Consider the following 27,221-nt stretch of genomic DNA (forward strand, 5'->3'; position numbering starts at 1 on the left):
CTCACCACCCACTCCTCACCACCCACTCCTCACCACCCACTCCTCACCACCCACTCCTCACCACACACTCCTCACCACCCACTCCTCACCACCCACTCCTCACCACCCACTCACCACCACCCACTCCTCACCACACACTCCTCACCACACACTCCTCACCACACACTCCTCACCACCCACTCCTCACCACACACTCCTCACCACACACTCCTCACCACACACTCCTCACCACCCACTCCTCACCACCCACTCCTCACCACACACTCCTCACCACACACTCCTCACCACACACTCCTCACCACACACTCCTCACCACCCACTCCTCACCACCCACGCCTCACCACCCACTCCTCACCACCCACGCCTCACCACCCACTCACCACCACCCACTCCTCACCACACACTCCTCACCACCCACTCCTCACCACACACTCCTCACCACCCACTCCTCACCACCCACTCACCACCACCGACTCCTCACCACCCACTCCTCACCACCCACTCCTCACCACCCACTCACCACCACCCACTCCTCACCACCCACTCCTCACCACCCACGCCTCACCACCCACTCACCACCACCGACTCCTCACCACCCACTCCTCACCACACACTCCTCACCACCCACTCCTCACCACACACTCCTCACCACCCACTCCTCACCACACACTCCTCACCACCCACTCCTCACCACACACTCCTCACCACACACTCCTCACCACCCACGCCTCACCACCCACTCACCACCACCGACTCCTCACCACACACTCCTCACCACCCACTCCTCACCACACACTCCTCATCACCCACGCCTCACCACACACTCCTCACCACACACTCCTCACCACACACTCCTCACCACACACTCCTCACCACCCACTCCTCACCACCCACGCCTCACCACCCACTCACCACCACCGACTCCTCACCACACACTCCTCACCACCCACTCCTCACCACCCACGCCTCACCACCCACTCCTCACCACACACTCCTCACCACACACTCCTCACCACACACTCCTCACCACCCACTCCTCACCACCCACGCCTCACCACACACTCCTCACCACCCACTCCTCACCACCCACTCCTCACCACCCACTCCTCACCACCCACTCCTCACCACCCACTCACCACCACCCACTCCTCACCACCCACTCCTCACCACCCACTCCTCACCACACACTCCTCACCACCCACTCCTCACCACCCACTCCTCACCACCCACTCCTCACCACCCACTCCTCACCACCCACTCACCACCACCCACTCCTCACCACCCACTCCTCACCACCCACGCCTCACCACCCACTCCTCACCACCCACTCCTCACCACCGACTCCTCACCACCGTCTCACTGACGACTCAAAGACTCACCAATTCACGTGACCTCACCTCACCCTGGCCGTGACCCCTGCCCGTGACCCCTGCCCATGACCCCTGCCCGTGACCCCTGCCCGTGACCCCTGCAGTGCGTCCCCCGGGCCCTGGCTGAGTGTGTGGGTGGGCGCGTGAGCCGGGTGGCCGTGGACTCCACTCACCCTGGCACGCTGGCGCTGGTGAGCAGTGGTGGTGAGCTGTGCCGGTGAGTGGGTGGGTGGGTGGGGGGGTGAGTGGGTGGGTGAGTTGGGGGGTGGGTGAGTGAGTGGGGGGGTGGGTGGGTGAGCGAGTGGGTGGGTGAGTGAGTGAGTGGGTGGGTGAGTGGGTGGGTGAGTGGGGGGGTGGGTGGGGGGGTGAGTGAGTGGGTGGGTGAGTCGGGGGGTGGGTGGGTGAGTGAGTGGGGGGGTGGGTGGGTGAGCGAGTGGGTGGGTGAGTGAGTGAGTGGGTGGGTGAGTGGGCGGGTGGGTGGGGGGGTGAGTGAGTGGGTGGGTGGGTGAGTGAGTGGGTGGGTGAGTCGGGGGGTGGGTGAGTGAGTGGGTGGGGGGGTGAGTGGGTTGGTGAGTGAGTGGGTGGGTGAGTGAGTAGGTGGGTGAGTGATTGGGTGAGTGAGTGGGTGGGGGGGTGAGTGGGTGGGTGAGTAAGTGGGTGGGTGAGTGAGTAGGTGGGTGAGTGAGTGGGTGGGGGGGTGAGTGGGTGGGTGAGTGAGTGAGTGAGCGGGTGGGTGAGTGAGTGGGTGGGGGGGTTAGTGGGTGGGTGGGTTTGTGGTATGACGTGTGGTGATGTTGGTGATGTTAGTGATGGTGGTGGTGATGTTAGTGATGATGGTGGTGATGTTGGTGATGGTGGTGGTGAAGTTAGTGATGGTGGTGGTGATGTTAGTGATGGAGGTGGTGATGGTGGTGATGTTGGTGATGGTGGTGATGTTGGTGATGTTAGTGATGTTAGTGATGATGTTGGTGATGGTGGTGGTGATGTCGGTGATGTTGCAGGATGGAGGTGGTGATGTTGGTGATGGTGGTGGTGATGTTGGTGATGGTGCAGGATGGAGGTGGTGATGGTGGTGATGGTAGTGGTGATGGTGGTGGTGATGTTGGTGATGGTGGTGGTGATGTTGGTGATGGTGGTGGTGATGTTGGTGATGTTGCAGGATGGAGGTGTGGCTGGTGGTGATGTTAGTGATGGTGATGTTAGTGATGGTGGTGGTGAAGTTAGTGATGGTGGTGGTGATGTTAGTTGTGGGAGGTGGTGATGGTAGTGATGTTGGTGATGGTGGTGATGTTGGTAATGGTGGTGGTGATGTTGGTGATGTTAGTGATGTTAGTGATGATGTTGGTGATGGTGGTGGTGATGTTGGTGATGTTGCAGGATGGAGGTGGTGATGTTGGTGATGGTAGTGATGATGTTGGTGGTGAAATTAGTGATGGTGGTGGTGATGTTTGTGATGGAGGTGGTGATGGTGGTGATGTTGGTGATGGTGCAGGATGGAGGTGGTGATGGTGGTGATGGTAGTGGTGATGGTGGTGGTGATGTTGGTGATGGTGCAGGATGGAGGTGGTGATGGTGGTGATGGTAGTGGTGGTGTTGGTGATGTTGCAGGATGGAGGTGGTGATGGTGGTGATGGTGGTGGTGATGTTGGTGATGGTGCAGGATGGAGGTGGTGATGGTGGTGATGGTGGTGGTAATGTTGGTGATGGTGCAGGATGGAGGTGGTGATGGTGGTGATGGTAGTGGTGATTGTGGTGGTGATGTTGGTGATGGTGCAGGATGGAGGTGGTGATGGTAGTGGTGATGGTGGTGGTAATGTTGGTGATGGTGCAGGATGGAGGTGGTGATGGTGGTGATGGTAGTGGTGATGGTGGTGGTGATGTTGGTGATGGTGCAGGATGGAGGTGGTGATGGTAGTGGTGATGGTGGTGGTGATGTTGGTGATGGTGGTGGTGATGTTGGTGATGGTGCAGGATGGAGGTGGTGATGGTGGAGATGGTAGTGGTGGTGTTGGTGATGTTGCAGGATGGAGGTGGTGATGGTGGTGATGGTGGTGGTGATGTTGGTGATGGTGCAGGATGGAGGTGGTGATGGTGGTGATGGTGGTGGTGATGTTGGTGATGGTGCAGGATGGAGGTGGTGATGGTGGTGATGTTAGTGGTGATGGTGGTGGTGATGTTGGTGATGGTGCAGGATGGAGGTGGTGATGGTAGTGGTGATGGTGGTGGTGATGTTGGTGATGGTGGTGGTGATGTTGGTGATGGTGCAGGATGGAGGTGGTGATGTTGGTGATGGTGCAGGATGGAGGTGGTGATGGTGGTGATGGTGGTGGTGATGTTGGTGATGGTAGTGGTGATGATGGTGGTGATGTTGGTGATGGTGGTGATGTTGGTGATGGTGGTGGTAATGTTGGTGATGGTGGTGGTGATGTTGGTGATGGTGCAGGATGGAGGTGTGGCTGGGTGAGCTGGGGGAGTTTTCGCTGCGTGTGGAGCACGGAAACCGCTCCAGCAACGCCACCTGCAGCCCCATCACCACCACACGGGAACCCGTAAACTCCTCACTACGTAAGGCCGCATCACCACCATCACCACCATCACCATCATCACCACCATCACCACTACCACCACCATCACCACCACCACCACCACCATCACCACAACCACCATCACCACCATCACCACCATCACCATCATCACCACCATCACCACTACCACCACCATCACCACCACCACCACCACCACCATCACCACAACCACCATCACCACCATCACCACCATCACCATCATCACCACCATCACCACCACCATCACCACCACCACCATCACCACCATCACCACCATCACCATCATCACCATCACCACCACCATCACCACCACCACCACCACCATCACCACCATCACCACCACCACCATCACCACCATCACCACCATCACCATCATCACCACCATCACCACCACCATCACCACCACCACCATCACCACCATCACCATCATCACCATCACCACCACCATCACCACCATCACCACCATCACCACCACCATCACCACCATCACCACCACCACCATCACCACCACCACCATCACCACCATCACCACCATCACCATCATCACCACCATCACCACCACCATCACCACCACCACCATCACCACCATCACCACCATCACCATCATCACGATCACCACCACCATCACCACCATCACCACCACCACCATCACCACAACCACCATCACCATCACCACCACCATCACCACCATCACCACCACCATCACCACCATCACCACCACCACCACCATCACCATCATCACCACCATCACCACCACCATCACCACCACCACCATCACCACCACCATCACCATCATCACCATCACCACCACCATCACCACCACCACCACCATCACCACCATCACCACCACCACCATCACTACCATCACCACCATCACCATCATCACCACCATCACCACCACCATCACACGGGCACCTGTCAACTCCTCACTACGTAAGGCCCCGTGATGTTGTGTGATGTTGTGTGATGTTGTGTGATGGTGTGTGATGTTGTGTGATGGTGTGTGATGTTGTGTGATGTTGTGTGATGTTGTGTGATGTTGTGTGATGTTGTGTGATGTTGTGTGATGGTGTGTGATGTGCAGCTGTCCTCATCGCTGCAGGTGTTCTGCTGCTGCTGTCGATTCTCTTCCCACTTAGTGGGTGGGCACTCAGGTGGGTGATGGGGGGGGTGGTTGGTGAGCAGTTGGGTGTGTGTGTGTCTGTGTGTGTGTGTCTCTGTTTGTCTCTGTGTGTGTCTGTGTGTGTCTCTGTGTGTGTGTCTGTGTGTGTGTGGTCTGCCTCAATGGCCCACGATTAAATCCATCAAAAAAGTAACCTGCAGCGCCACACCTATTACCATCATTAGGGGAAAGAACGGTGATCCAATCTCCGACCTCCAGGAACAGGTTTGCAGATTTGCTAAGCATTTCTGTGAGGTCCTGGGGGAGGGAAAATCCCTCTGCCTGGAAAACATCGTGGGACAAAGTGGGGATGACCCTGCTGAGGCTGCGGTGCCTCAAATATTCGAGGAGGAAGTCACCCCCTGTGAGTGGCTGGCTGAGGTACCATCTGTTGAGGAAGTACTGAAGGCGATCCAGAGTCTGAGACCAGGAAAGGCACCGGGCAGAGATGATCTCCCAAACGAAATGCTGAGGGAGGGTGGCGTCTGTGCACAGACTGCTGCACATGACATCATAACAACAGTCTGGACCACTGGATGGGTTCCGCAGGATTGGAGGGATGCCCAGGTGGTCCCTCTCTTTAAGAAGGGGGACCGCACAGACTGTTACAACTACAGGGGCATCTCACTCCTCAGTGTGCCGGGAAAGGTTCTGGCAAGGATTATTCAACATCGCCTTGCTAGGCACGCTGAGGAGAGGCTTGCGAAGCCCCAATGCGGTTTCAGGAAAGGGCGGTCCTGCACAGATGCCATATTTTCTGTCCGTCTGCTACAGCAGAGGTGTAGGGAATTCCAACAAGACCTATATCTCTGCTTTATTGACCTGGTCAAGGCCTATGATACCATCAGTAGGCCTTGGCTCTGGGTTGTTCTTTGTGCTTTCGGAGTCCCTGACCCTCTGTTCACGCTCATTAAGGACCTTCATGTAGGTGATCTGGCCCGGATAAAACTACGTGGCCGGGAGTCGGAGCTATTCCCTGTACACCTTGGGGTGCGACAGGGATGTCCTCTGGCTCCCACATTATTTAACATCTATTTCGACCACGTAGTTCGTGAAGCCTTCAGTAGCTGTACCGGAGGAATTTCCATTTTGTACAGATACAATGGGATGCTGATACAGTGAGGGAAAAAGTTATTTGATCCCCTGCTGATTTTGTACGTTTGCCCACTGATGAAGAAATGATCAGTCTATAATTTTAATGGTAGGTTTATTTGAACAGTGAGAGAGAGGTCAAATACTTATTTCCCTCATTAAAATGCAAATCAACTTATAACATTTTTGACATGCGTTTTTCTGGATTTTTTTGTTGTTATTCTGTCTCTCACTGTTCAAATAAACCTACCATTAAAATTATAGACTGATCATTTATTTGTCAGTGGGCAAACGTACAAAATCAGCAAGGGATCAAATACTTTTTTCCCTCACTGTTGATGCCCAGGTGTGACCAAGGGATGGCTCCCTATTGGTCAACCCGTTATGTATGCCGGTGATCTGGTAATTGCGGCTCACTCAAAGGAGAAATTGGAGGCGCTGCTGCTGAACCTGGAGCTTGCCACTAAGAGGTGGGGCCTTAGCATCAGCCCCACCAAAACTAAGCACCTGCCTGGGTATTTTGTACCATCAGACACTCCACCCCCACAACTCCCTATCGGTGATGGGGCAGTTGTGGAGAGAGTGGAGAGTTTCCAATACCTGGGCACTGTGCTCATGACCGGCTCCGGTTTAACAGCAGAGGTCTCACTCCGAATCAGTCGAGCGGCAATATCTTTTCATCGGTTGCGTAATGCTGTGTGGAAGCTACCTGGTCCGTCGCTCTGCACTAAGCTTCAGGTTTTCTCGGCCATGGTCATTCCCTCCCTTGTCTACGCTTGCGAAACGTGGACCCCCCTAATGGAACATCTTCGCCGGTTAGAAACATTTAGGCTAGCCTGCCTACGATCCATCCTGGGTTTAACACACTGTGTGTGTGTGTTAAACCACCATCACCATCATCACCACCTTCATCATCATCACCACCACCATCACCACCACCATCACCACCATCACCATCATCACCACCTTCATCATCATCACCACCACCATCATCACCATCACCATCATCACCACCTTCATCATCATCACCATCACCACCACCATCACCACCATCATCATCATCACCACCTTCATCATCATCACCACCACCCACCACCATCACCACCATCACCACCATCACCACCACCATCATCTGTGTGTGTCTGTGTGTGTGTCTGTGTGTGTGTCTGTGTGTGTGTCTGTGTGTGTGTCTGTGTGTGTGTCTGTGTGTGTGTGTCTGTGTGTGTGTCTGTGTGTGTGTCTGTGTGTGTCAGGCTGCGCTGTGTGCAGAGCGTGATAGGCCGTGTTCTGCATCGTCCGGATAACCACACGCTGCTGAATAACGTGAGACACACACAACAACAACAACCACCATTCGCCACTATGTGGCGTTGACATCATCACGACGCTTGTGCCAGGCCATGTGCACCTTGAGGCCACGTTAAGTGTCGAACGCCCGCTGACAGAAGGTCACGGGGCAGACCCAGGTGTCACCGGTCGACTGACTGAGATGACTGGCTGATGCACCACCTGTGCCCCCTTCTGTGCACACACACATACACGCATACACGTACACGCACACATACACGCACACACACACGCACACACACACACACATGCATACATACACGTACACACACATACACACACAGACACACATACGCTCATACACTGACACGTACACACACGAACACACAGACAAAGATCCCCCATGTAGCCTTAACAGGCTGTAGGGGCAAGTGCTGTTAGCGAGCAGTAGCGCCTATGAAGGCTGCCGGCACGGCACACGAGGGGGTGGGTGGCCAGCACCACGCCTGGCCGCCTTTGTCTCTCCCCCAGTGCTAGCGATATTCACTACACCACAACCACTACACCACCACTACACCACCACTGCACCACCACTGCACCACCATCACCACTACACCACCATCACCACTACACCATCATCACTATCACCACTACACCACCACCACTACACCACCACCATCAGAATCAGAAAGGGTTGTATTCACCATGATAGTTCGCACAGACAAGGAATTTACTTTGGCAGGAAGGTGCATACATTCAACATATAGGAATCTTAAATCTTAAATAAGTGGTATACAAGTCTAACTACACAAGGTACAAAGTCTAACTAACACTAAGGGGCTAAAGTATGTTAAATTTTGAATAAATATTGAATATAAAGTAGCTATAAGATACAATCTAAAAATACAAAAAATACAAATAGGGTAACATAGTGTAAATATGGCAAGGTGTCATTTTGTAGATAAAATGTTAAAGTCAGTGTAAGCCCTTGGTCTTGTTGAAGAGGCCAGCAGCGGATGGGAAGAAACTGTTTTTGTGGCGTGAGGTTTTGGTCCTGATGGACTGCAGCCTTCTGCCGGAGGGGAGCAATCACCTTCTCAGCAGTGTGGATGATACGCTGCAGTCTGCTCTTGTCCTTGGCAGTGGCAGCAGCGTACCAGACGGTTATTGAGGAGGTGAGGATGGATTCAATGATTGCTGTATAGAAGTGCACCATCATTGTCTTTGTCAGTTTGAATTTCTTCAGCTGCCATAGGAAGTACATCCTCTTTTTTGGTTCTTTCGGTAAAGTCACGTAGAATGAGAATAAAACAATAAATTGATCAAATAAAATAACACAATAAAATTCTCACGACGTTTCGGCCACAACACAAGCGGCCTTCATCAGGTGAAGGGACGAGACTGTCTCGAGACTGTCTGAGAATTTTATTGTGTTATTTTATTTTATTAATTTATTATTTTATTCTCATTCTACGTGACTTTACCGAAAGAACCAAAGAAGATGATTCCTTGCAGTCACGAAAGCTTTAAATCGAAAAGTACATCCTCTGTTGAGCTCTCTTGGTGAGGGAGCTGATGTTCAGTTCCCACTTGAGGTCCCCGGAGAGAATAGTGCCCAGGAATCGGAAGGACTCTACAGTTTTGATTGGGGAGTCGCACAGGGTGATGGGGGTGAGTGGGGCTGTATTCTTCCTGATGTCCACAACCATCTCATTTGTCTTTAGAGCATTTAGCTCTAAGTTGTTCTGGCTACACCAGGTCACCAGATTGTCAGCTTCCCACCTATAGTCAGACTCATCCCCACCAGAGATCAGCCCAATGAGGGTGGTGTCGTCCGCAAACTTCAAGAGTTTGAAGGACAGATGATTGGAGGTGCAGCTGTTGGTGTACAGGGAGAAGAGCAGTGGGGAAAGGACGCAGCCCTGAGGAGTTCCGGTGCTGATGGACCTGGAGTCAGAGACTTGTGTTCCCAGCTTAACGCACTGCTTCCTGTCAGACAGGAAGTCTGTGATCCACCTACAGGTGGAGTCGGGCACGTTCAGCTGGAAGAGCTTGTCCTGAAGCAGGGCAGGGATGATGGTGTTGAAGGCAGAGCTGAAGTCCACAAATAGGATCCTGGCGTAGGATTCTGGGGAGTCCAGATGCTGTAGGGTGAGGTGGAGGGCCATGTTAACTGCGTCGTCCACAGACCTGTTGGCTCTGTAGGCAAACTGAAGGGGGTCCAGGAGAGGGTCTGTGATGGCTTTGAGGTGTGCCAGGACCAGGCGCTCAAAAGACTTCATTACCACAGAGATAAGGGCGACCGGTCTATAATCATTTATTCCTGTTGGCCTTCGCTTTTTGGGCACAGGGATGATGGTGGAGGACTTGAGACAGGCTGGTACATGGCATGTCTCCAGGGAGGTGTTAAAGATGTTGGTGAACACCGGAGACAGCTGGTCAGCGCAGTGCCTGAGGGTGGCTGGAGAGACAGAGTCCAGCCCAGCTGCTTTGCGTGGGTTCTGCCTCTTGAAAAGTCTATTAACTTCTCCCTCCTGAAAGGAGAGAGTCATCTCTGTAGTAGGGGTGCGGGATGGGGCCTCTTGGGTGGGAAGGGGTAGTTCAGGACAGTCCAATTGTCTTTCAAATCTGCAGTAGAACTCGTTCAGGTCGTTGGACAGGCGGGAGTCGTTAGTGGTGTGGGGGGCTCTGGGCTTGTAGTTGGTGATCTGCCTGAGCCCTCTCCAGCAGAAGCAGCGTCGTTAGTAGAGAACTGGTGTTTTAGTGTCTCTGAGTACAGTCGTTTAGCCTCTCTCACCGCCTTGCTAAACCTGTTCTTCGACTCCTTGAATCTCTCTCTATCTCCACTCCTAAATGCTTCCTCCTCCAACCTCAACCTACTGAGCTTTGCTGAGAACCAGGGCTTGTTGTTGTTGAAATTCACCCTGGTACGTGTTGGAATACAGCAGTCCTCACAGAAGCTGATGTACGACGTCACAGCCTCTGTGAGTTCATCCAGACTATTGGTAGCAGTCGTGAAGATATCCCAGTCAGTACAGTCTAAGCACGCCCGCAAATCCTCCACAGCCTCACTGGTCCACTGTTTAGATGTCCTCACAGCAGGTTTACAGAGCTTTAGTTTCTGCCTGTATGCAGGAATCAGGTGGACTATGGCATGGTCAGAGTGTCCCAGTGCTGCTCGGAGGACGGCGTGGTAGGCTCTACTGACTATAGTGTAGCAGTGATCCAGAGTGTTCCCTTCTCTGGTAGGGCATTTAATGAATTGTATGTATTTGTGGAGTTTGTGGCTGAGATTACCTTTGTTAAAGTCGCCAAGTACGATAACCAGCGAATCTGGATTTGCTCGCTCCACACACAGAATCTGGTCGGCGAGCAAGCGTTGGGCCTCTTTAACCCGAGGACACGGCGGCAAGTAAACTCCGACCAAAATGAGCGACGCGAACTCGCGAGGCGAGCAGAAGGGTTTACAGTTTATAAAAAATGATGCAAGGAGCGGAGAACAATGTTGCAGAATCACTGTGACATCTACACACCAGCCACTGTTAATGTAAAAACAAATACCACCGCCTTTCGTCGGCGATGGTATCGTAGTGAGTGTGTAGATTCATGCATACCACTACACCACCACTACACCACCACCACTACTCCACCACCACCACTACACCACTACCCTAACACCACTACCACTACATCACCACTACACCACCACCACGACACCACCATCACCACTACACCACCATTACACCACCACCACCACTACACGACCACCACTACCACCACTACCACCGCTACACCAGGTACTCGTTTGAGGCTGAGTCGACCTAGGGGAGGCCCTGGGTACAAACACACACACACGTACACACACACGCACATACACACACACGTACACACATAGACACACACATACACGTACACACACACACGCACATACACACACACGTACAGTGTAGACACACATACACACACGTACAGTGTACACACACATACACGTACAGTGTACACACACATACACGTACAGTGTCCACACACATACACACACGTACAGTGTACACACACACGTACAGTGTACACAGACACATACACACATACACACACGTATACACACATACACACACACGCGTACACACACACGCGTACACACACACACACGCGTACACACACACACACGTACACACACACACGTACATACATACACACATACAGTGTACACATACACACACGTACACACACACACATACACACATACAGTGTACACACACATACACACACACGTACACACACGTGAAAGAGCGATAATAATCATTGACAATAATCGATGAAAATAATCGATGATGGTAATCGATGATAATAATCGATGATAATCGATGATGATCAATGATGATAATAATCGATGATAATAATCGATGATGATCAATGATGATGCCACTGCAGGAGGCGACGGTGCCCCCACAGCCTCCGATCCTCCTCCCAAACTCCACCGCCACCGCCACGCAAGTGAAGAGACTGCGGTCACTCGACACGTTCAGAGGGTACCACCACCACCACTATTACACAGACTCATAGACATACATAGAGACCCGTAGAGACCCATAGACATAGCGACTCATAGACATACATAGAGACTCATAGACATACATAGAGACCCGTAGAGACCCATAGACATACATAGAGACCCATAGAGACTCATAGACATACATAGAGACCCGTAGAGACCCATAGACATAGCGACTCATAGACATACATAGAGACTCATAGACATACATAGAGACCCGTAGAGACCCATAGACATACATAGAGACCCATAGAGACTCATAGACATACATAGAGACCCGTAGAGACTCATAGACATACATAGAGACCCGTAGAGACTCATAGACATACATAGAGACCCGTAGAGACCCATAGACATAGCGACTCATAGACATACATAGAGACTCATAGACATACATAGAGACCCGTAGAGACCCATAGACATAGCGACTCATAGACATACATAGAGACTCATAGACATACATAGAGAACCGTAGAGACCCATAGACATACATAGAGACCCATAGAGACTCATAGACATACATAGAGACTCATAGACATACATAGAGACCCGTAGAGACTCATAGACATACATAGAGACCCGTAAAGACTCATAGACATACATAGAGACTCATAGACATACATAGAGACTCATAGACATACATAGAGACCCGTAGAGACCCATAGACATACATAGAGACCCGTAGAGACTCATAGACATACATAGAGACCCGTAGAGATACATAGAGACTCATAGAGACTCGTGTAGTGTATAGTGTATTGTAATGTAGAGTGTAATGTATAGTGTAGTGTATAGTAGTGTAATGTAGAGTGTAGTGTATAGTGTAGCATATAGTAGTGTAGTGTATAGTGTAGTGTGTAGTGTAGTGTATAGTAGTGTAGTGTATAGTAGTGGTGTATAGTAGTGTAGTGTATAGTAGTGTAGTGTATAGTGTAGTAGTGTAGTGTGTAGTGTAATGTAGTGTGTAGTGTAATGTAAAGTGTAGTGTATAGTGTAGTAGTGTAGTGTATAGTGTAGTGTATAGTGTATGGTAGTGTAATGTAGTGTGTAGTGTAATGTAGTTTGTAGTGTAGTGTATAGTCTAGTGTAGTAATGTAGGGTAGTGTATACTGTAGTGTATAGTGCAGTGTAGTGTATAGTGTGGTGTATAGTGTAGTGTATAGTAGTGTATAGTGTAGTGTAGTGCAATGTAGTGTATAGTGTAGTGTATAGTGTAGTGTATAGTAGTGTATAGTGTAGTGTTTAGTAGTGTATAGTGTAGTATAATGTAGTGTATAGTGTAGTGTAGTGTATAGTGTAGTGTATAGTGTAGTGTATAGTGTAGTGTATAGTGTAGTGTATAGTGTAGTGTATAGTAGTGTAGTGTATAGTGTAGTGTATAGTGTAGTGTATAGTAGTGTAGTGTATAGTGTAGTGTATAGTAGTGTAGTGTATAGTAGTGTAGTGTATAGTGTAGTGTATAGTGTAGTGTATAGTGTAGTGTATAGTGCACGAGTACAGAACACCGGTCGTGTGCTGGAGAGCGAAGCTGCGACGTTTACCACTGGAGTACCGTGACGTTCCGCCCGTGATCACCGTGACCGACTTCATCAGGCGACGGCCGCGAATTTTTTCCTGCGGTTTTGTTGATCAGACGAGAGAGAGAATGTTGATGGGTGGACGCGCGTGGATTTGCTCCGGGCTGCCCTTTGCCGTTTGGGGGGTCAAAGGCTACGTGGGGAATCTTTGTCTTTGTGCACCGCAGGATCTCCATCGTCCTCATGGTGTTCGTCAACTACGGCGGCGGAAAGTACTGGTACTTTAAACACTCGGCGTGGAACGGTGAGTCACTATACACTACACTACTATACACTACACTATACACTACATTACACTACACTACTATACACTACTGTACACTACACTACTATACACTACACTATACACTACACTACTATACACTACACTACTATACACTACACTACTATACAATACACTACTATACACTACACTATACACTACTATACTATACACTACTGTACACTACACTATACACTACTATACACTACTATAGACAACCCATCTGTGAGCGACCCACCAACCCCCACCGTGTCTGTGTCCATGCAGGGCTGACTGTGGCAGACCTGGTGTTCCCCTGGTGAGTGTAGTATATAGTGTAGTGTATAGTGTAGTGTATAGTAGTGTAGTGTATAGTAGTGTAGTGTATGGTGTCGTGTATAGTGTAGTGTATAGTAGTGTATAGTGTAGTGTATTGTAATGTAGTGTATAGTGTAGTGTATAGTGTAGTGTATAGTGGTGTTGTGTATAGTAGTGTAGTGTATAGTAGTGTAGTGTATAGTGTAGTGTATAGTGTAGTGTATAGTGTAGTGTATAGTGTAGTGTATAGTAGTGTAGTGTATAGTGTAGTATATAGTAGTGTAGTGTATAGTGTCGTATATAGTGTAGTATATAGTAGTGTACTCTTTGGTTCTGTTGGGTAAAGTCACGTAGGTAAAAAATAAAACAACAAAAATCACGACGTTTTGGCCACAACACAAGTGGCCTTCATCAGGTGAAGGGACCAGACTGTCTCGAAGACTGCGCTGGAGTGAACACAGCCAAGCTCAGACCGCGACCTTTAAGCTGTGTGAGAGGAAACAGAGCGCTTTGACAAAGGAATTAACATAAAATTAGCATTTAATTGGCGGACTTAGCATGATGAACGGTGTAGAGGGGGTGAACATGTGCAGGTCGGCGAGGGGGGGAGGGGGGAGTTTACATATTGATGGTGTGAAAGGGAATTTAAGCAGCTGCGAAAGTTTGGGATACCACAACTTGAAAAAATATACTGTACCATTGAAAATTAAATTTTGGTTTAAAACTTTCGTGACTGCAGTAATTCATATTCTTAGCTCTTTCGGTAAAGTCACGTTGAAGGGAAACAATAAAATAATACAATATATAAAACAATAAAAATTCTCATGACGTTTCGACCATAACACAAACGGTCATCATCAGGTGTGAAAAAACCAACGGCAAGAAACATTTGAAAGAAGTGGCGGTTTGCATCAATTTATTTATTTTTAAATGGTGTATTATTTTATATTCTTAGTTCTTTCGGTAAAGTCACGTTGAAGGGAAACAACAAAATAATAAAATATATATAAAACAATAAAAATTCTCACGACGTTTCGGCCATAACACAAACTGTCGTCTTCAGGTGTGTTGGTGTATTATTTATTTATAAAAAAACGTCAGCACCACGCACAGCGATTTAGCAGTTTATTTAGAAGGACTAGTCCATCTATGTTCTGAAAAGAGGAGGGGGGAGACGAAAAATGTATGTATGCTGTCTGAAAGCCACCGTAAGCGTGAACAATCAATTAAGACCTGAAATGGTTTATCAAATCTTTCCAATGATTGCTAAGCCAGAATCCATCTTCTCGGTTGAAATTGTCTCTGTGCTTGTATATGTGGATAGCCTCATGAACGAATCTCTCATGGTAGCCAGATGGCTTACAAAGAACCTCTGTCTTGGAAAAGTCAATGTCATGTGAGCCTACTGAATTATACCAATGATCTGCCACATTCGAGGTGTTGGTCCTACCGTGTTTAAGGTCTGCTTTGTGTTCACGAATGCGGTCCGAGACATGGCGTTTGGTTTCTCCAATGTAACTACTGCCACAGAGGCAACTTAGTTTGTAGACACCAGGGTACTGTATGTCCGGAATCACATCTTTTACAGACGGAACCAGATCACGGATTTTATGTAATGTGTTGAAACGGACCTGGATATTGTGTTTATTCAAGATTTTGGAGATCTTTTTTGTGAGATCAAGGGTATTTCCCTGTCCCCAGACGATCTGCGTGTCAGTTTTGATGTAGTTTCCTTATTCACCAAGGTTCCTGTACCTGACACCATCGCAATCATTGAAGACTTGGTTCATCAAGGACTAAACACTGAGGTACCCCCCCTGGTGAGACACTGTTTAACCAATGCATACTTCACTTGGAATGGAACTTTCTACAAACAAACTGAGGGCACCCCAATTGGCTCCCCCCTATCTCTGGTTATAGCCAACATTTTCATGGAGAAATTTGAGACTGACGCCATCCAGACTGCCACTCTGCGCCCAACCTTATGGAAGAGGTACGTGGATGACACTTTTGTCATCTGGCCACATGGCCGGCCTGCTCTAGACACATTTTTCGACCACATCAATTCCATACACCCAGCCATCAGATTTACCATGGAAGTCGAAAAAGATGACAAGCTACCTTTTTTGGATGTCCTAATAAAAAAGAGACCTGATGGTTCAATGAGCCACTCTGTCTACAGGAAAGCTACCCATACGGATGCTTATCTGAAACCGGATTCCCACCACCATCCATCACAGAAGAATTCTCTCATCTTGACTCTGTACCATAGAGCCCAATGCATATCTGACCAGGAACACATAGGCAGTGAAGTCAAGCACGTACACCAAGCTCTTAAGGCTAATGGTTACTCCGACTATACAATCCGCAAAGCTATCACTCAAACCATGAAGAAGGACCCTCTTGAGGAGCCTTACAAAACCATAACTTTACCCTACATTGCGGGGATCACAAAAAAGATCTCCAAAATCTTGAATAAACACAAGATCCAGGTCCATTTCAACACATTACATAAAATACGTGATCTGGTTCCTTCTGTAAAAGATGTTATTCCGGACATACAGTACCCTGGTGTCTACAAACTAAGTTGCCTCTGTGGTAGTAGTTACATTGGAGAAACCAAACGCCATGTCTCGGACCGCATTCGTGAACACAAAGCAGACCTTAAACACGGTACGACCAACACCTCGGCCGTGGCAGATCATTGGTATAATTCAGTGGGCTCACATGACATTGACTTTTCCAAGACAGAGGTTCTTTGTAAGCCATCTGGCTACCATGAGAGATTCGTTCATGAGGCTATCCACATATACAAGCACAGAGACAATTTCAACCGAGAAGATGGATTCTGGCTTAGCAATCATTGGAAGGATTTGTTAAACCATTTCAGGTCTTAATTGATTGTTCACGCTTACGGTGGCTTTCAGACAGCATACATACATTTTTCGTCTCCCCCCTCCTCTTTTCAGAACGTAGATGGACTAGTCCTTCTAAATAAACTGTTAAATCGCTGCGCGTGGCGCCGACGTCTTTTAATATGTAAATAAATAAATACACCTTTAAAAATAAATAAATTGATGCAAACCGACACTTCTTTCAAATGTTTCTTGCTGTTGGTTTTTTCACACCTGATGACGACCGTTTGTGTTATGGTCGAAACGTCGTGAGAATTTTTATTGTTTTATATATATTTTATTATTTTATTGTTTCCCTTCAACGTGACTTTACCGAAAGAGCTAAGAACATTGAAAATTAGTTTAATGTTTGGTTTGATTCAGAACATCTTTCCAATGGTTGCTTAATTTGAAACCATCCTCTCGGTTGAAATTGTGTCTGTGTTTGTAAATCTGAATTGCCTCGTGAACAAATCTCTGATAAAAACCCGTGGGTTTGCAAAGAACCTTGGTATCAGAGAAAATTCTATCGTGATCACCCACAGTGTTGTAACAGTGATCAGCTATGGCAGAAGAATTCGTTCTGCTGTGTTTCAAATCTGATTTGTGCTCGCGAATTCGGTCAGAGACATGTCGTTTCGTCTCCCCGATATAGCAGCCACCAAAGGTACAACTCAATTTGTAAACCCCGGGGTACTGTAAGTCAGGAACGACACCCTTCACGGAAGGGATCAGGTGACGGATTTTGTGTACTATATTGAACCGGACCTGGATCTTGTGTTTGTTTATAATTTTGGAGATCTTTTTTAGTAACGCCTGCTATATATGGTAGTGTGATATAGTGCAGTGTATAGTGTAGTGTATAGTGTAGTGCGGTGTGCGTGCTCCAGGTTTGTGTTTGCGTTGGGCTCTGCCGTGGGACTCTCCATGGCGGGGCCGCTGCGCCGGGGCTGCCCGTCCCGACTCCGCCTCTCCCTCCGTGCGCTGTGGCGAAGTCTTCTCCTCTTCCTCATCGGAATCTTCATCGTCACGCCCAACTACTGCCACGGCCCTCGTGAGACGCGTACACTACACTACTATACACTACACTACTATACACTACACTATACACTACACTACTATACACTACACTACTATACACTACACTATACACTACACTACTATACACTACACTACTATACACTACACTACTATACACTACACTACTATACACTACACTATACACTACACTATACACTACACTACTATACACTACACTATACACTACACTACTATACACTACACTATACACTACACTATACACTACACTACTATACACTACACTATTATACACTACACTACTGTACACTACACTACTATACACTACACTATACACTACACTATACACTACACTACTATACACTTACACTATACATTACACTACTATACACTACACTACTATACATGACACTATACACTACACTACTATACACTACACTACTATACACTACACTATATAATCCCATAGAAAATCTGTGGAGGGAGCTGAAGGTTCGAGTTGCTAAACGTCAGCCTCGAAACCTTAATGACTTGGAGACAATGTGCAAAGAGGAGTGGGACAAAATCCCTCCTGAGATGTGTGCAAACCTGGTGGCCAACTACAAGAAACGTCTGACCTCTGTGATTGCCAACAAGCATTTTGCCACCAAGTACTAAGTCATGTTTTGCAGAGTGGTCAAATACTTATTTCCCTCATTAAAATGCAAATCAATTTATAACATTTTTGACATGCGTTTTTTCTGGATTTTGTTGTTATTCTCTCTCTCACTGTTCAAATAAACCTACCATTAAAATTATAGACTGATCATTTCTTTGTCAGTGGGCAAACGTTCAAAATCAGCAGGGGATCAAGTACTTTTTTCCCTCACTGTATACTACAACTACCACACTACTCTCCTCTGCTGTCTCCCCACACCACACACACCACACACACCACACACCACACACACCACACATCACACACACCACACACACCACACATCACACACACCACACACACCACACACACCACACATCACACACACCACACACACCACACACCACACACACCACACATCACACACACCACACACACCACACACCACACACACCACACATCACACACACCACACACACCACACATCACACACACCACACACACCACACATCACACACACCACACATCACACACACCTACACACACTCCACACACACACCTACACACACACCTACACACCCACACACCACACTACACACACACACCACCCACACACCTACACACACCACACACACTTTCACACACACACCATACACACACCCACCACACACACACACCACACTCAGCACACACACCACACAAACCACACACACCACACACACTGACAATTACACACACCACACACACCACACACACACACCATACACCACACCACACACACTGACACTTACACACACCACACACACCACACACACCACACATCACACACACCACACATCACACACCACACATCACACACACCACACACACCTACACACACACACCTACACACACACACCTACACATCCACACACCACACTACACACACACCATACACACACCTACACACACCACACACCTACACACACACACCATATATACACACACACACCACGCACACACCACACTCACCATACACACTACACTCACCACACACACACCACACACACCTACACACACACCACACACACACCACACTCACCACACACACACCACACACACACACTCACCATACACACACACACCAGACACACACCACACTCACCACACACACCACACACACTGACACTTACACACACCACACACACCACACACACCATACACACACCTACACAAACCTACACACACACTCACCACACTCACTACACTCACCACACACACCACACTCACCACACTCACCACACACACCTACACGCACCACCCTCACCACACTCACCACACACACCACACTCACCACACTCACCACACCACACACACCACACTCACCACACTCACCACACTCACCACACACACTGACACTTACACACACCACACACACCACACACACCATACACACACCTACACAAACCTACACACACACTCACCACACTCACCACACACACCACACTCACCACACTCACCACACCACACACACCACACTCACCACACTCACCACACACACCACACTCACCACACTCACCACACACGCAGTGGTGTGGAGCGACCTTCGAGTTCCCGGAGTTCTCCAGCGGCTGGCTGTGGCAAATGCTGCGGTGTCCTTGCTCGAGATTTACGCCTGGGGGCCTCATCACTCACCGCTGGTGAGGAATAACGCTCACCACTCATTCACCACTCACTACTCACCACTCTTTCACCACTCACTACTCACCACTCACCACTCATTCACCACTCACTACTCACCACTCATTCACCACTCACTACTCACTCACTCACCACTCACTCACCACTCATTCACCACTCACTACTCACCACTCTTTCACCACTCACTACTCACCACTCACCACTCATTCACCACTCACTACTCACCACTCATTCACCACTCACTACTCACCACTCACCACTTATTCACCACTCACTACTCACCACTCACCACTCATTCAACACTCACTACTCACCACTCACCACTCATTCACCACTCACTACTCACCACTCACCACTCATTCACCACTCACTCACCACTCATTCACTACTCACTCACTCACCACTCACTCACTCACTCACCACTCACTCACCACTCATTCACTACTCACTCACCACTCATTCACCACTCACTCACCACTCACTCACCACTCATTCACCACTCACTCACCACTCACTCACCACTCATTCACTACTCACCCACCACTCAATCACCACTCACTCAGCACTCACTCACCACTCACCCACTACTCACTCACCACTCACTCACTACTCACTCACCACTCAATCACCACTCACACAGCACTCACTCACCACTCACTCACTACTCACTCACTCAGCACTCACTCACCACTGACTCACTACTCACTCGCCACTCACTCACTACTCACCACTCACCACTCAACCACTACTCACCCACTACTCACTCACCACTCACTCACCACTCACTCACTCAGCACTCACTCACCACTCACTCACCACTCAATCAGCACTCACTCACCACTCACTCACCACTCAACATTCACCACCTCTTTGCTGCCCCTGTGTGTGTGTCTGTGCGTGTGTCTGTGTGTGTGTAACTGCCTGTGTCTGTGTGTGTGTGTGTGTAACAGGCTGTGTGTGTCTCTGTGTGTGTGTCTGTGTGTGTGTAACTGTGTGTGTAACAGGCTGTGTAACTGTGTGTCGTGTCTGTGTGTGTAACAGGCTGTGTGTGTCTCTGTGTGTGTGTGTCTGTGTGTGTGTAACTGTGTGTGTGTGTGTGTAACAGGCTGTGTGTGTAACAGGCTGTGTAACTGTGTGTGTCTGTGTGTGTGTAACTGTGTGTGTGTGTGTGTAACAGGCTGTGTGTGTAACAGGCTGTGTAACTGTGTGTGTGTGTAACAGGCTGTGTGTGTCTGTGTGTGTGTGTAACAGGCTGTGTGTAACTGTGTGTGTGTGTAACAGGCTGTGTGTGTAACAGGCTGTGTAACTGTGTGTGTGTGTAACAGGCTGTGTGTGTCTGTGTGTGTGTGTGTAACAGGCTGTGTGTAACTGTGTGTGTGTGTGTAACAGGCTGTGTGTGTAACAGGCTGTGTAACTGTGTGTGTCTGTGTGTGTGTAACTGTGTGTGTGTCTGTCTTTGTGTAACAGGCTGTGTGTGTAACAGGCTGTGTAACTGTGTGTGTCGTGTCTGTGTGTATAACAGGCTGTGTAACTGTGTGTGTCTGTGTGTGTAACAGGTGAGGGTGATGCGCTGGCCGTCTCTGCGTGATTTGATGCCCTTCTGGCCCCAGTGGCTCCTCGTGGGGCTCCTCCAAGTGGCCTGGCTGAGCCTCACACTGCTGCTGCCTGTACCTGGCTGCCTGACGTACGTGGGTGGGTGTGTGTGTAGGTTAGTGAGTGGGTGGGTGAGTGAGTGGGTGAGTGAGTGGGTTAGTGAGTGGGTGTGTGGGTGAGTGAGGGTGAGTGTGTGGGTGAGTGAGTGTGTGGGTGAGTGAGTGTGTGATTGAGTGAGTGAGTGGGTGAGAGTGAGTGTGTGAGTGAGTGAGTGTGTGAGTGAGTCTGGCAAAACAACCCCCTACCTCCTCGCGGTGCCGGACGGGCAACTCTGTCGTGGACAGTGCTGTGGGGAGAGGGCAAATTCCGATTGGCCCTCTCCCCTCATGGCGTCTGTGACCACCACAGTGGCTAAACGGGGGCTCTGGATGGGTGCGAGGGGCTGGTAACCCCTACACATTCAACATTTTTACCACGAAACCACGACTTAAATATGTAACTAATAAGCTTGTGCCGGAGGCCCCGGGGGGACAGACGTCTATGACGTCTCCTGGCTAAACCCCAATTGGCGGAGCCAGGAGATTGAATCTCTACCCTCGGGGCTCCTCCAGAAACAACGAAAAGCCACTTCGTGTGGCCACGTGGAATGTTTGAACGCTCACTGCAGAGGAGAGGCTGCCACTCCTCTGTCGGGAGCTGGACCGGTACCGCCTGGATCTCTGTGGCATTCAGGAGGTCCGGTGGACCGGTTCTGGCTCCTGCCACCATGAGGGGTGGACAGTCCTCTACTCGGGGCAGGAGACTGCCAAACAACAGGGTATGGCTCTTCTTCTGAACAAAAGAATGAAGGGGGCGTGGGAGCGTGGCGGTGAGGTGTGGGAAGCTGTAAGCCCCAGGTTACTTTGGGCTCGCCTTCCCATCAACTGGAGGCAAGGAGGGGTGGTCGTGGTTACTTATGCCCCCACCGAAGACGAACATCCTTGGAGCGATGCACGCAAAGTCGATGAGTCAGACCTCCTTCCACAGGTGCTGGCTAAAGTGGCCCCTCGGGATCGAGTCATCTTGTTGGGTGACTTCAATGCCTGAGTTAGTTATGATGCTGGCACCTGGTCTGGAGTGATTGGAGGGCATGAGCCAGATCGGCTCAATAACAACGGCAGGAGGCTGTTAGAATTTTGTGCAGCACATGGGCTTATAATTACCAACACGCTGTTCTGGCATTGGCGCATTCACACAACATCATGGATGCATGCCGGGTCCAAGCAAGAACATCTGCTGGACTACATAGTGACGGACCAGCGGATGCGAGCCCATGTCCTTGACATGGGCTCGCCTCTGACCATCGACTAGGACCCCATTCCAACCTAAAGTGGCCTGGTCTCAGTTAGCTGAAGAAAGTTGCAAGCGAGAATTTCATCATCGCTTGCGGCTGGGGTTGGCATCGTCCCCCACTCCTCCTGATGTCGAGGGTAAATGGGCGAGGTTTAGGACTGTGACTCATGCAGCTGCATTGGCTGCTTTGAATACGCGGTCCAGACCTCCCCAGAGACCCTGGCTGACAGAGGAGGTGGTCAGGATAGTTGAGAAAAAGTGACAGGCCCACTCTCATCGGCTACAACATCCCACGTCAGAGAATGAGGAGGCTTACCGCAGCCTTTGCTCGGAGGTTCGGAGAGCCGTGAGGCGCTGCAAGGATGGGTGGTGGTCGTGGGTTGCTGAGGAGATGGAGTCTGCCTCAGTGGCCCGCGATCACAAATACCTATTTAACTCCATCAAAAAAGTAACCTGCAGCGCCACACCTATTACCATCATTAGGGGAAAAAATGGTGATCCAATCTCTGACCCCCAGGAACAGGTTTGCAGATTTGCTGAGCATTTCTGTGAGGTCCTGGGAGAGGGGAAATCCCTCAGCCAGGAAAACATCGTGGCACAAAGTGGGGGTGACCCTGCTGAGGCTGCGGTGCCTCAAATATTGGAAGAAGTCACCCCCTGTGAGTGGCTGGCTGAGGTGCCATCTGTTGAGGAAGTACTTAAGGCGATCCGGAGTCTGAGACTAGAAAAGGCACCGGGCAGAGATGATCTCCCAAGCGAAATGCTGAGGAAGGGTGGCGTTTGTGCACAGACTGCCCTATATGACATTGTAACAACAGTCTGGACCACTGGACGGGTTCCACAGAATTGGAAGGATGCCCTGGTGGTCCCCCTTTTTAAGAAGGGGGACCGCACAGACTGTAACAGCTACAGGGGCATCTCACTCCTCAGTGTGCTGGGAAAGGTCCTGGCAAGGATTATTCAACATCGCCTTGCTAGGCACGCTGAGGAGAGGCTTGTGGAGCCCCAATGCGGTTTCAGGAAAGGGCGGTCCTGCACAGATGCCATATTTTCTGTCCATCTGCTACAGCAGAGGTGTAGGGAATTCCAACAAGACCTACATCTCTGCTTTATTGACCTGGTCAAGGCCTATGATACCATCAGTAGACCTGTGCTTTGGTTTGTTCTTCGTGCTTTCGGAGTCCCTGACCCTCTGCTCACGATCATTAAAGACCTTCATGATGGTGAGCGGGCCCGGGTAAAACTACGTGGCCTGGAGTCAGAGCCATTCCTTGTACACCTGGGGGTGTGACAGGGATGTCCTCTGGCTCCCACATTATTGAACATCTATCTTGACCACGTAGTTCATGAAGCCTTCAATAGCTGTACCAGGGGAATTTCCATTTGGTACAGATATAATGGGAGGCTGATCGATGCCCGGGTGCGATCAAGGGATGGCTCTCTCTTGGTCAACCACGTTATGTCCTTCAAAGAAGCATCAGTTCCTCTAGAATGGAAACATTTCTATGTCCGTCCACTTCACAAAGGGGGCCCTAAAGATGATCCCAATAACTACCGACCTATCTCAATTTTGTCCCCATTGATGAACATTTTTGAAAAATTATTGAACTAACAAATTAGCAGTTTCCTGTCCACCAACAATCTACTACATCTAAAACAATCTGGGTTCCGAAAAAAATACAGCACCACATCTGCTGCATTAGACTCTCTGAATAAAATTTACAGTAGCCTTGATAATAAGCAGCACTGTGCCTGTCTTTTTCTTGACCTGTCCAAAGCTTTTGATACAGTAGACCACAACACCCTGCTTGGTAAACTAAGTTGCCTCGGTTTTTCCAAAAACACAGTAAAATGGTAAAAAAATTACCTCTTTTCTCGCACCCAAACTTTATTCACAGATGGTTGGAGGTCAAACAGTGTTAAGATAACAAAAGGGGTTCCACAGGGTTCCATCCTCGGCCCCCTTTTGTTCTCTTTTTATGTCAATGACTTGGGCACTGACCTGGATCATTCCAGGGTAAATCTTTTTGCAGATGACACGATGCTGATTACTGCTGGCCGCTCTCCGGATGACGTGATTGCTAAGCTACAGGGTGATTTCAACAAACTACAACATCAGCTAGTTGCTCTTAAACTAGTCCTGAATACCTCCAAAACCAAGGTGCTATGCTTCTCACCCAATTACATTCCTTAAATAATTATCAAATAGAGCAAGTCAAGATCTATAAGTGTCTTGGGGTCATCCTGGATTCAAAACTGAATTTTGAAGATCACATTGATTATATTGGTAAAAAGACTAAAATAAAAATTGGTTTTCTGTATTGACACAAGCACTGCTTCCCCCCAATGTTCCGTTTGGAATTGATAAAAGCTACCACACTGCCTCTACTTGATTGCTGTGACATCGTGTATAAATCAGCCCCAAGTAATGTACTGAAGAAGCTTGATTCCATCTATCACTCGGCCTTTAGATTTGCATTGAACTGCCCATATAGGAATCACCACTGTCATCTCTACATTGGGTCAAACTTAACATATCTTAATGTTCGACGGCTTGTGCACCAGATCTTATTTATTCACGATGTACTTCCAAAAAAATCCGCAGACTACCTGCTGGATCTCCTCTCTGTTTCAAAGAAACAAATTTGACCTCAGGTCTTCGCTCATTTACCAGCTTCACATTCCCTATTGCCGTACGAAAACCGGAGGAAGGGCCTTTGCTATTGATGCCCCCAGGGTCTGGAATGCTATTGCCAATAAACTGCAACTTGAATTGCTACCAATGAGATCTTCACTCAAAACTGCTCTAGAGAAGTTGGTCACCCCTAGCTGCCACTGCTATTCAGTGGCCTAAAATAAAATGTTTCGCTCTGGATGACGGCTGCAAAGTATTAACTGTATTTTTATTTAGTGTGCTGATCTTAAAGGTGCATTGAAAAATTTGATACTCTGACTGATGCTCCTGTTGTTGTGGAGCAACTCATGCAGCCAGCTATGGCTCTAAGGTTTGGTGGTACATGTTATTTATGTAGTTTATCGTAAAAAATTCGGTCACAGTCCCTATGATCACTGTTACATTGCATTTATGGTTTTATTTTGGTGATTTCGAAAAGTTTTTTGGTTTGGCCATGTTTTTGTTTATTGTAGTACGGAGTTAGACTGATGGCCTTAATCTTAGTTGTCTTGTGGCTGTTATTGTTGTTTGACTTGCATCCCACTGGGATTTTTGCACACAGCGTTGGTGTACGGTGCTTTTTTCAGAAATATTTTGCGGTTTTTTTTGCATGGATTTTCTATTTGCACGGTCACATAGTCACTTTAAGATGTTTTCTTGTTCGTTTTTTTGTTTGTTGCAGTTGCACCCGATTCAAGAGCCGAATGGCTCACAGGGCTATACCAAATAAATGGAACTATGAACTATGTATGCCGATGATTTGGTAATAGCTGCTCATTCAGAGGAGGAGTTGGAGACGCTGCTGCTGAGACTGGAGTCTGCCACTAAGAGGTGGGGCCTTACCATCAGCCCCACCAAAACTAAGCACCTGCCTGGGTATTTTGTGCCATCGGACATTCCACCCCCACAACTCCCAATCGGTGATGGAGCAGTTGTGGAGAGAGTGGAGAGTTTCCCATACCTGGGCAGCGTGCTCATGACCGGCTCCAGTTTAACAGCAGAGGTCTCAATCCGAATCAGTCGAGCGGCAATATCTCTTCATCGGTTACATAACGCTGTGTGGAAGCTACCTGGTCTGTCGCTCTGCACTAAGCTTCAGGTTTTCTCGGCCACGGTCATTCCCTCCCTTCTCTACGCTTGCGAAATGTGGACCCCCCTAATGGAACATCTTCGACGGTTAGAAACATTTAGGCTGGCCTGCCTACGATCC

General features: G+C 48.9%; 1 protein-coding gene across 2 annotated transcripts in view; it reads left to right on the forward strand.

The window, feature by feature from the left end:
* HGSNAT (heparan-alpha-glucosaminide N-acetyltransferase) overlaps window positions 1-27,221 on the forward strand; it is a 45,722-nt gene that overhangs the window by 4,816 nt on the left and 13,685 nt on the right. For both annotated transcript variants that reach the window (XM_076054856.1, XM_076054857.1), the window contains exons 4-13: window positions 1,475-1,587; window positions 3,814-3,935; window positions 5,019-5,088; window positions 7,442-7,511; window positions 11,907-12,004; window positions 13,772-13,848; window positions 14,134-14,164; window positions 17,948-18,111; window positions 20,302-20,411; window positions 21,969-22,096. In XM_076054856.1, the coding sequence (XP_075910971.1) occupies window positions 1,475-1,587; window positions 3,814-3,935; window positions 5,019-5,088; window positions 7,442-7,511; window positions 11,907-12,004; window positions 13,772-13,848; window positions 14,134-14,164; window positions 17,948-18,111; window positions 20,302-20,411; window positions 21,969-22,096 (983 nt within the window). The remainder of the gene's footprint in view (window positions 1-1,474; window positions 1,588-3,813; window positions 3,936-5,018; window positions 5,089-7,441; window positions 7,512-11,906; window positions 12,005-13,771; window positions 13,849-14,133; window positions 14,165-17,947; window positions 18,112-20,301; window positions 20,412-21,968; window positions 22,097-27,221) is intronic.

Source organism: Petromyzon marinus, chromosome 68, assembly GCF_048934315.1.
Source record: "Petromyzon marinus isolate PM22_M1 ecotype Great Lakes invasive population chromosome 68, UKy_Petmar_22M1.pri1.0, whole genome shotgun sequence".
Taxonomy (NCBI): Eukaryota; Metazoa; Chordata; class Hyperoartia; order Petromyzontiformes; family Petromyzontidae; genus Petromyzon; species Petromyzon marinus.